Raw genomic sequence first — 12,065 nt, forward strand, 5'->3', positions numbered from 1 at the left:
CGTTGATAAAAATACATATTTTGCAGTGAGACATAAAACATCCTTGGCCTATAAACATTTTCTTCTGAATTTCATAGGTGGGAACTGCAGCCTAAACAGCAGTTACTGCTTTGCTTTTCATGAAATCGCAAAGAACGTGCACTTTAAGTCTAGAAGTAAATCCCTGATGTATATATATTGTAACATCTTCTGGTCTGTGTATTTTAGATTTAATTCATTTGACAACCACCTGTTTGGGATTAATAATATGGAAGCTGAACGCATGGATCCACAACAGAAGTTACTGGTAGAATGCACATACAAAGCCCTGGAGGATGCAGGAGTCCCTGTAGAAGCTGTCAGTGGCACCAAAACAGGTGTTTTTATTGGTAAGATGAAAATTTCATGGTGAAGAAAATATGTTTGAACCTCACAAAGATTGGAGCACTCCTTCATAAACTTTACATACATATGTAGCACTGGAGATCTAAGGCTACTGTGCTATGACACTACTGGTTATTTTTGGTAAGGGTTACTAGGCTGCTCTAGAAGTTCATTATATAATTTACGTATCTGTTTTAGGTGCTCTTCTGAGTGTCTTCAGGCACTGAGGTTGAAGCAGAAAGCAGTTAAACTGTCTACCCAGCCCAACCCTTCCCAGGAATGATACCCTCAAGCCAAGCCTACACTTTTTTCCAGTTTAACATTGGTTAAGGTGTTGCAGGGGTTAAGATCCTTTTAAACCAGCAGAAATCCTCAGGTAGTTATTAGTGTGCTACCAAGGGGCACTTGTCCAACTGCTTAACTCAGTACCTGGAAGAGTTACGGAGAAGATTATGCCGGGTGCTGTTGAAAGACATTTAAAGGATGATACAATCCTCAGGCACAGTCAACATGGGTTCACAACGGGAAAGTTCTGTTTAATCTGAGATCCTTCTACAAAAAAGTTACCCACCTGGTGGATGAAGGGAAGGCGGTGGATGTAGTTTTTCTGGATTTTAGTAAGGCTTTTGATACTGTCCCTCAGAGCGTCCTTCTGGACAAGTCCAGCTGTGAGATGACCAGGTACATGGTGTGCTGGGTGAAGAACTGGCTGAAAGCAGGGCTCAAAGGGTTGTAGTGAATGGGGCTACATCTGGCTGGTAACCAGTCACCAGCAGTGCTCTGTTCTAGGGCCAGTTCTGTTCAATATTTTTATCAATGATCTGGATGCAGGAGTTGAGTGCACCATTGGTAAGTTTGATGATGATACTGAGTTGGGAATTGCTGTTGGCTCTCTCAAGGGACAAGAGTCCTTGCAGAGGGATCTAGATAGACCGCAGCATTGTGCAATCCTCAATGGCATGAAATTGAACAAGAACAATTGCCGGATTCTGGGACGGAGTAATGCTGGACACAAGTGTAAACTGGGAGAGGAGTGGCTGGAGAGCAGCCCTGCAGGAAGGGATCTGGTGCAATAAATACAGTATAACCAGCCAGTCAAAAGAGGTGTTTACCTTGCTGTATTTAGCATTGGTGCAGCCTCACCCTGAGTCTTCTCTGCAGTTCTGGGCCCCACAACTTATAAAGGAGGCATCCAGAGGAGGGCAACAAAGCTGGTGAAATGGCTGGAAGGCATGTTCTGTGAGGAGCGGCTAAGGACTCTGGGTCTGTCTAGTTGAGAGAACAGGAGACTGAGGGGCAAACTCTGCTCACTACAGCTTCCTGAGGAGGGGAAGTGGAGAGGGAGGTTCTCACCTCTTCTCCCTGGTATCCTGTGACAGGACGCGTGGGAATGGCACAAATCTGCGTCAAGGGAGGTCCAGACTTGACATCAGGAAGCATTTATTTCCCAAGAGAGTGGTCAAACACTGGAACAAGCTCCCTAGAGAGGTGGTCGATGCCCCAAGCCTGTCAGCGCGTAAGAGGCATTTGGACAATGCCCTTAATAACATGCTTTAATTTTTGGTCAGCCCTGAATTGTTCAGGCAGTTGGACTACATGATCATTGTAAGTCCCTTCCAACTGAAATTCAATTCAATTCAATTCAATTCAATTCAATTCAATTCTATTCTATTCTATTCTATTCTATTCTATTCTATTCTATTCTATTCTATTCTATTCTATTCTATTCTATTCTATTCTATTCTATTCTATTCTATTCTATTCTATCCTATCCTATCCTATCCTGTCAAGGAGCTAGAATAACAGCCCATTTTTGCTGGTGTAATCTGTGTCTTTTTTAAGGGGAGTTTTCTGGGATACTTAGGCTGATGTAACTGTAGGGGCAAACGGTTTAGATGACCTTTTAGTCTGACACATGCTCTTCTCTCTCAGAGGAGACTCTTCCTTGCTCTCAGAATAGATGTACTGTGTTTTCCACTCATGCCTATGGACTTGGGGATCCACCGTATTTCAAGCATATGTGTTCTCAGAAAGAGGACCCAACTCCTCTCACAGGCCCTGTTCTTCTTTTCTATTTCTGTCTTACTGGAACACAGTGAGTAACCCAAAGATAAGTAAAAAGTATTGGATACAGCATATGCTGTGACCCTTAACATAGAACATCTGAGGAACTGAAGCTAATGTCCTGTACATTTATATCATTGTAACTTCTTAATATATATTCCCATAGCAAAACCAAATCAGCCACTCTCAGACTGAAATACAGGGGTCTCAGCAGGCTACATGGAGCTTAACTGCATCATACAAGGAGCTCAGCCATCAGGAAAGGCCCGTTGTTTACTGTGCAGGTAGAAATGTCAGGTGTTAGGTAGTTTGTATAAGCTGGGACCAGGAGAATTGCTGGGAGTTTTGCCTTTGACTTGCGCTGGAGACAAGTTTCACCACAGGAGCACTGATGCCACGTAGTTTACCATTAAAACAGAAAAGCAAAACACGCTATCAGGTTTAGAGCTGTACATCTCTTCTCTTTGCTTGGGTTAACGTGACACGTATTTGATATTTTTACAGGTCTTATGAATCGAGACTATGAAATCGTAACAAGCAGAGCAGTGAGTGAAATAAATCATTATGATGGTACCGGAACAGCAATGAGCATTGCTGCTAACAGGGTCTCATTCACATTTAATCTGACTGGACCATCCCTGGCTATCGACACTGCATGTTCATCTTTTCTTTTTGCTCTGCACTATGCCTTGCGAGCAATTAAATCAGGTAACGGGACTGACGAGATGCTGGACAACGCGATGGGGATTGCTACTGTTTCTGTCTAGCATCCTGGCCATCTCAACATGAGCATGTTTCCTATTTGCTCCAGGAGATTGTGAGGCAGCAATCTGTGGTGGAGTGAACTGCATAATAGATCCCCGCACCTTTGTGTCTCTCAGTAAAGCAAAAATGATCTCTCCAGAGGGAATAAGCAAACCCTTCTCCAAAAAGGCAGATGGCTATGGAAGGGGAGAAGGCTGTGGTGTTGTTTTCCTCAAACCACTGAAAAAGGTAAGATTACTTGTGAAGCAGCCTAAAATAAGATGGGTTGCTTACCTGAATTTTGTATCTCCAGTTCTAATAATTGGTCCAGAAAAGATTTTCCGATTCAAGCTTAAGATTAATGAAGCACTTATTAAGCATTAAGCATTTATGCACTTTCCCTACCGTGGGGATGGGATCACGCATCTGGAAGTTAGTGTTATACTCTCTCTGTCCTGGGTTTTGTTGGTTTGTATTCCTCTATACAGAGAAGCATGAGAGTATTAAAGATAATTCTACCTTGTTATGAAACAGGCAAAGGAAGACTACAGCAAAATCTGGGGTGTTATAAACATCAGCGCAGTAAATCAGAACGGTAGGTCCATGACTCCAATCACAAGACCATCTCGAATAGAGCAAGAGAAGTTATTGCGCAGCATTTATGAAACTCACGTTGATCCCTCAGTTGTGCAGTACATTGAAGCACACGGTACAGGAACTGCTGCTGGAGATCCTACTGAAGCTGAAAGCCTAGGTAGTGTCATCTGTAAAAACAGGTCTTCACAAGCTTCCATTCTGAAAATCGGTTCAGTGAAAGGAAATATTGGCCACACAGAATCGGCTGCTGGAGCAGCAGGGTTAATCAAAGTGCTTCTGATGATGCATCACGGAAAGATTGTTCCATCCTTGCATTACTCAAAGGAGATGAGCAGCATCGATACAGAGAAGTTAAACCTTGCAATTCCCACAACTGTAGAGCCCTGGGAAGAATCCAGTGAGTACGGAAGAGTAGCTGGCATCAACTGCTTTGGGTTTGGAGGAACCAATGCTCACGTTGTAGTCAGGCAGGTTAAGCAGCTAGAGCCTCTTCCTGCCTTTAAGAGGCCCCTTGAGCTAGTTCTGCTGTCAGCAGCATCAAGTAAGTCCCTTCAGATGACAATGGCCGATACAGCTGACCAGCTGAGCTCAAGAAACTCCGTAACTCTCCCAAGCCTGGCCTATACGTCTGCCTGCAGAAGAAGCCATGCCAGCTATAGGTACCGAAAAGCATTTGTCACAAATTCTCTCCAACACTTGCAGCAAGAGGTTATGTCGGCAGCGAGCACTGAAGTGGCCATGTCAAAGGTGGAACCGCAGCTGGTGTTTGTGTTCTGTGGCAACGGCGTAACGTTGAAGGAGTTCAGTGAGGCACTGCTGAGCTCAGAGCCAGTGTTCAGAGACAAGTGTGAGGAAGTAGAAGCACTTTTTCAGAAACATGCTCCCATCAGCCTCCTGCCAGCAAGAGGTCATAGCCCAAAGGATCTGTTGAATCCAGAGCTTTCCCAGCCCTTGCTTTTTACCCTGCAGGTTGCCTTATCTTCCCTTCTGAAATACTGGGGTGTTAAGCCAGTCGCTGCTGTTGGCCACTCGGTAGGGGAAGTGGCTGCTGCGCATTTTGCTGGGTACCTTTCCCTGGCAGATGCAGTCAAAGTGATTTATCACCGGAGCAGGCTGCAGGCAAAGACCGCGCGTGGCAGAATGCTGGTGGTCGGAAACATCCCTGTTCAAGAGATTGCCGAATGTCTGCATCCCTATTCGGGAAGGGTGTGCATTGCAGCTTTCAACAGCCCAGTTTCCTGCACCTTGTCTGGCAATTCAGACTCTGTGGATGCTGTCCAGAGAGATTTAGCTCAGGCTTTCAGCCAGAGAAACATCTTCCTTCATGTTTTAAGCGTCCCAGCTGCGTACCACAGTCCCAGCATGGATATGATACTTGGGGAGTTGGAAGAGAACATACAGCCTGTAGAAAAACGCAAGGGGGAAATTGAAGTGATTTCAACGCTGACTGGGGTGGCTGCTTCTGAGAATGACTTTGCTCAAGGCAAATTCTGGGCCCAGCATACCCGTGAGCCTGTTGCTTTCAGTCAAGCCATCAGAACTGCAGCTAGAGACAGGGAAAACGTGGTGTTTGTGGAAATTAGTCCCCACCGAGCATTGCAGCGAAGCATAAAGGAAACTCTAGGACAAGACACAAAGGTGTTCTCTTCGCTGCAAAATGGTGCAGAGTATCAGACACTCTTCACCCTGGTAGGAAATCTGTTTGAACTGGGATGTAATCCCAACTGGCAGCACTTTTATAATGGGTATCAAAGTGTTCCATTGGCTATTCCGCGGTATCAGTTTGATCGCAAAAAGCTCATGTCCTGTCTGGATATCCATCAACAAGCAAACCAAAGAGGTGTCAGCTCCAGTCATCCTTTGATTTATGGCATAAACGGTGACAACATGGAGTTTGGCTGCCTGCTGTCTCAGGACACGACATCGTACTTATATGAGCACAAGAACAATGGTGTGGCTTTAGTCCCTGGTGCTTTTTATGTGGAGCTTGGTCTGGCCTCTGTGATGAGCAGCTCAAGACCTAAAGTGCCTCTGAGTACCTGCCAGATGAGTATCAGTTTTTCTGCGCCGTGTGTTCTCACACAGAGTTCCCAAGTCTTGAGTGTCAAGCTGAGTCCACAAAAAGCAGTGACAGCCTTTGAGATAGTCTCTTCCTCCAACGCAGTTTATGCTGCAGGCCAAGTTACAAAGGGGTCTGAAGCTGTGGTGGAAGAAAGCACCATCGCCTTCCAAGACATCTATCAAAGATGCAGGTCAGTGATTAGCAGAGAGGAGGTTTATGAAGCACTGACTCAGGTTGGCTTTCAGTACGGCTCCATATTCAAGCAGCTCAGTGATGTGTATTATTGCCAGGAACTCAGGGAAGCTATAACAAGCATAAAGGTGAACAAGGAGACCGTCAGAGAGATGTACAACTACTGTATCCATCCAGTGCTGCTCGACTGTTTTCTGCAGATGACCGCTGTCATGACCTCAAGGACGTTCCGGTCCAGAGCAGGCTTTCCTTCAGGGATAGGCAGCCTGGTGGTGCTCCGACCGCTGGAGGAAGAAATGATGATATACATGAGAACAAGCAAATCCATTGGGAACTGCCTAGAGGTCTGTGGATGCTTTATGGACAAACGTGGCTCCGTTTTGGCTGAACTCAAGCGCGTAGCCATCACTTTCATGAAGCAAGCATCTTCCAGAGACAATGAGTTTATGTTTGAAAACAAGTGGAAAGAACTTTCTCTTTCACAGACGATTGGACATTTGGGGGCTATGCCCAGAGTCCTAGTGTTTGCTGACAAATTTGGGATAGCTGAGCAGCTCAAAAAATATTTGCATCCTGATTCGAGATACGTGACGTATGAAGACTGGGAAGCCCCCTTGGAAGGCCACACACAGAATAAAATGAGAGCAGAGGTTGAGGATTATGATGAAATTCTGTTCCTGTGGGGAATTCAAAAGTTAAACGAAGATTTCCCAAGCAAAGTGGTAGACCAATTGGCAAAGTGTTGTGAAGCCTATCGCCAAGTTATCGTGGCATTAAGAGAGAAAACGTCCCCCTGTTCAGTCAGAGTGATCACCTACAGAACAACAGAAAGATACGTAGACCACGTTAACTGTGGGTTTGCGTTGTATGGCATGACCAGAACTTGTGTTGTTGAAGTTCCAGAAATCACATTTCAGATGATTGACCTCAGCTCTTCAAGTTCCCTGGACATCTCAGTGCTAGCAGATGTTCTTGTCAAATACAAGGGTGTGGACTACCCAGAAGTTTGCATCAGCCAGGGAAGAGCTTACGTGGCTGAAATCAGACGCACGCCTTTCGTAGATGCAGATTACAGCCAGCCCCTAAGATCTCTCCAGAAGGCAGAAACATTCACTTTGTACACTTCTGATCCGTACGCAGCGAAAGACTTGTCTGCTGAACTAGTCACCAGCACTGCTACTCAGCTTGACAAACAAAGCGTTGAAATTCAAGTGGATAAAATATGTCTCCACTCAGAAGATTATTTTCCCATTAGCATTTCCAGTCGTAACTTTGGTAATACACTGTATTGGAATTCACAAGCAATAGACAAACACGGGCTTTTAGCTCTGGATTTCAGTGGCACAGTAACAGCAACAGGCATTGATGTGAAGAAAGTTAAAGTGGGAGATCGCGTGGTGTCATGTTATCCAGCTGCTGCGTCATCCAGAGTTCGGATCCCAGGAGCAGTTTGTTTCAATGTCAAGAAATTCCCATGCTTTCAGAATGTCCCTTGTGTGTCATACTTTATCATTGCATGGGAAATCTTCAATCAGAGGTTACCCAAGGGGAAACACGGCAGAACGCTGGGTATTATTTCTACAGAGCCATCATCAGTTTTGTGCCTTGTTCTTTCTGCGGCAGCAGAAGAGATGGGTTGGAGAACAGTACTTGTGAGGCCCACTCCTGATAAGTTCCAGCATATAAATTTATGCAATGCCCTTGTTGTTCTTCCTCCAGTAAACAAACTGTCTCAGGAGGATCTGGCCCACATGTACTTTCTTAAAGATGTGGTGATAGTGTGTGGCAATCGACAGTCTGAATGTATCCAGAACGTCAGTGGAATTGATCATGAAAACATCAGCTTTCATATCCTTACGCTTAGCAGCATTTTCCAGAAAGCGTTTCTAAAGGAATTGCAAAAGACCGTGCATGCGTGGATCAGTTCCATGGATATGAAACAGTTTAGACATCTATCAGGTTCTGTTTTTCAGCAGACTGAGAACTTTGAAAGGATAAACTCTGCGATGTCCTATTTTACCTGCAAATCCGTCCCACTTGCTGTACTGCGAAGGCAGAAGGACATCAGCATGCTCTCAGATATACCGCTGTATGAATCCCAGAAGAAGCTGTTTAAGCAGAATGCCGTGTACATAGTAGTTGGGGGGCTCACTGGACTTGGCTTTGAAACGGTGAAATTCATAGCCGAGAATGGAGGAGGGTGTATTGCAATACTCTCCAGGAAAATTCCAGACAATGAGAAGCAAGAAGAGATGAAGGCTTTGCAGCAGCAGTATAAAAGGAGCAAAGTAGTGTCTGTGCAGTGTGATGTTACTTCAACCAGTGATGTGGAGAAAGCTTTCCAGTCCATTGCGAACATCTTTGCAGGGAGTCCCGTCAAAGGTGTGTTTCAAAGTGCCGTCGTTCTGCACGATGGCCACCTTGAGGTTCTGACCTTGTCTGACTTTCAGAAAGTGCTGAGCCCCAAAGTAGCAGGGACCCTCAATCTTCATTGGGCTACCAGAGGCCAGGAGCTTGACTACTTTGTGTGCTACTCCTCTGTAACTTCCTTTCTGGGAAATTCCACCCAGGCAAACTATGCAGCTGCAAACTCCTTCTTGGATGTCTTCTGCCTCTACAGGAGGAACTGTGGGCTTGTGGGCCAAGCCATTAACTGGGGTGCTTTGAACCTTGGTATACTGCTCAATCAAAAACATATTCAGAACATTCTGGCATCCAAGGGCATAGACATTCTGCAAGTGCATGAAATTCATGAGTATCTCAGGAAGAGCTTGCTTATGAATAACCCGCAGCAAGCTGTCACCAAATTAAACTTTCAAGCTTTATTGCATCATGTTTTTTCTCGGATTACTTCACTCAAAAGTCGCTTCATATCACTTATGTCAGAAGAATTCGGGAACCAGCTTGAAACCTCTGAGGGAACTCAAGACCAGGATACTGCTTTAATCAAATCTGAAGACTATATCACCTCACTGGTGAGTGACCTCACGAGGTTGAACCGAGATGAACTAACCATGAATACACGACTTTCATCATTGGGCATAGACTCTATGTTAGCCATGACCATTCAGAACCGTGTGTTTCAAGAGAGAAAGGTGGACATACCTCTTCTGAAACTGCTTGATCCTCACACAACTCTGTCAAGTATAGTAGTAGTTTTAGAAGAAACAAGCAACGCAAATGGAATAGTTGAGACAAAAAATGCTGCGGTTGAAAGTGCAGAAAATGGGAGCTGGCTATAGGAGTCTTCTCATTCAGGAACTGTGCAACTGTGAAGATACCTGGACCCTTTGTCATATCTCAGAATATGTCACTACAGACAGGGTAGAACATCTGGTGACATTCTCTTCTGCATCAACCCAGAAAGACCCACACCAGGTTCTTCTGCCATTGCTCTAGTTGTATTAACTTTGGTCAATTTTTTGACTTGTTACTTGACCATATGAAAATCTTGATGAAAATGGTATGTTTACACCTGTAAATGATGAATGTACATATAAAGCATTAGGATTATCACCATTTTTGTCATTATTGTATTCTTATTGTATTAAATGTGTATAAATACAGGCATATTTTTGAAAGACTTCTAGATGTTGTGAATTTCCAAGGTTTCTTCTCAAAAAATTAAACTTAATTTTTTCCTTATGTCTGCAAATATATTAAAAATTTACCAGTTGCAAAGCATACAGCAAAGCCACTGTTTTTCATTAACCATTTTTTATGAAAGCCCAAATAAACAAGAATAGTAAAAGAGTTTAAAAAGCAAAACCTAAAGTGTATCTTTGTCTTATTTTAATTCTTTGTCCTTCATCCAGTGTCTTAGTTTAACTTTTTCTAATCCTAACACCCATCCTTATTTTACTCTAGTGAGACTTACCCCACACTTTTGAAAGCAGCACCCACAGATAGAAAAATTTAATGATACTTATGTAGTAGTGAGTCAGTTGTGGAAATTCCAGAATACTTTAAAATGTATTATGATTAAAAATCAGAACATTTTATTCAGTTTCAAATCTGACTATAATAAATCATTTTAATACTTCTAAGAAATCAATTTCTATTGCAAACTTAAAGCAAATACTATGCACTGAAGTCAAACACAGGATACAATTTCCATGCATGCAGTCATTACCTGTGACTTTATATAATACCTGAAATTCGTTAAGCAATTACAATCTTACCTACTGCTTCAAACACAGACCCTCTTCAGTTAGTTTCTTCATCTCAGACCAAATCATTCTAGATTAGTCTATGGTGAGAGCAGTACTTTGTATTACACAGAAGAGGTAAATGCCTTTGATCAAGCATGAATCAGCATTTTAGATTAATCTTTTCCTACAGGACGTGCTAATATTATTTAATCCTATACTCTAAGATAAATCTAGTGTTAAACCTTCTCAGCAAATTCTATATAAAAGAGATACTTCCAAATCTTCTCTCCAAATTATACACAAGTAACATTTTTCTAAAGACTCACCATTAACATCACTGGGATACATACCCAACAGGAATGAAACAGAGTATGAATAGTATACTAGGTGAACTTGGTTTTTATTAGGGAAACTCTTATTCTTCCTTTGGAATTCTTTACTAACTACAGAGTTGATTTAATTAAAAAATTAGGTATCTCTTTACATATCCTTTCTCCAAAGTGGGGGGAAACTTTTAAGGACTTTTAGGGAAAATCATAGAATGGTTTGGGTGGGAGGGGACCTTTAAAGATCATCTAGTTCCACCTGCCCTGCCATGAACAGGGTTGTCTTTCACTAGATCAGGCTGCTCAAAGCCCCATCCAACCTGATCTTGAACACTTCCAGGGATGGGGCACCCACTACTTCTCTAGGTTATCTGTTCCAGTGTCTTGCTATGCTCATAGTAAAGAATTTCTTCCTTAAGACCCATCTAAACCTACCTCTTTCAGTTTAAAACCATTGCCCCTTATCCTGTTACTACAGGCCCTGGTAAAAAGTCTCTCTCCATCTTTTTCATAAGCCCCCTTTATATACTGAAAGGCCATAATAAGGTCTCCCCAGAGCTTCCTCTTATCCGGGTTAAACAACCCCAACTCTCCCAGCCTTTCTTCATAAGAGAGGTGTTCCTTTCTTCATAGGAGAGGAACACCCCTTGTTACTGACTTCCATTCGGACACTGAGTCATTGACTCTTTGGATGCAGCCATCCAGACAATTCCTTATCCATCCAATAGTCCATCCATCAGACCACTTTCTCTCTGATTCAGTGACAAGGACATTGTGTGGGACTGTGTCAAAGGCCTTGCCAGAGGTCAAGATGGATGACATCAGTTGCTCTTCTCTTATCTACCAACAGTCACTCCATTGCAGTATGCCACCAGCTTATTCAGGCATGATTTGCCCTTTGTAAAGTCATGTTGGCTGTCTCTAATCACCTCCCTGTCATCCATATGCCTTGACATGGCTTCCAGGAGGATCTGTTCCATGATCTTACCAGGCATGGAACTGAGGCTGACTGGTCAGTAGTTCCCAGGGTCCTGTTTTTTACTTGCTTTAAAAATGGGTGTGATGTTTCCCTTTTTCCAGTCACTGAGGATTTCGCCTGTCTGCCATGAATGTTCAAATATGATGGAAAGCGGCTTAGTAACTACATCTATCAGTTCCCTCAGGAACCCGAGATGCATCTCATCAGGTCCCATGAGCTTCAACAAGGCCAAGTGCCAGGTCCTGCACTTGGGCCACAACAACCCCATGTATCACTACAGGCCTGGGGAGGTGTGGCTGGAGAGCTGTCTGGAAGAGAAGGATCTGGGGGTTCTAATTGACAAGCAGCTGAACATGAGCCAGCAGTGTGCCCAGGTGGCCAAGAAAGCCAATGGCATCCTGGCTTGTATTAGACATAGTGTGACCAGCAGAAGTAGGGAGGTGATAGTCCCCCTGTACTCTGCACTGGTGAGGCCACACCTTGAGTATTGTGTCCAGTTTTGGGCACCTCAATACGAGAGAGATATCGAGGTGCTGGAGCGAGTGCAGAGGAGGGCAACGAAGCTGGTGAAGGGCCTGGAGAATAAA

The 12,065-nt window shown here is 43.8% G+C and overlaps 1 protein-coding gene across 1 annotated transcript in view; it reads left to right on the plus strand.

Annotated features, from left to right (window-relative positions):
• Positions 1–9,418, plus strand: part of LOC141953665 (mycolipanoate synthase-like) — a 14,900-nt gene extending 5,482 nt beyond the window's left edge. Inside the window, exons 3-6 of the mRNA XM_074892423.1 lie at positions 208–368; positions 2,932–3,135; positions 3,239–3,420; positions 3,706–9,418. Coding sequence (XP_074748524.1) covers positions 208–368; positions 2,932–3,135; positions 3,239–3,420; positions 3,706–9,264 — 6,106 coding nt within the window. The 3' untranslated portion in view covers positions 9,265–9,418. The remainder of the gene's footprint in view (positions 1–207; positions 369–2,931; positions 3,136–3,238; positions 3,421–3,705) is intronic.
• Positions 9,419–12,065: the final 2,647 nt, after the last annotated feature.

The sequence above is a fragment of the Strix uralensis genome, chromosome 1 (assembly GCF_047716275.1).
Source record: "Strix uralensis isolate ZFMK-TIS-50842 chromosome 1, bStrUra1, whole genome shotgun sequence".
Taxonomy (NCBI): Eukaryota; Metazoa; Chordata; class Aves; order Strigiformes; family Strigidae; genus Strix; species Strix uralensis.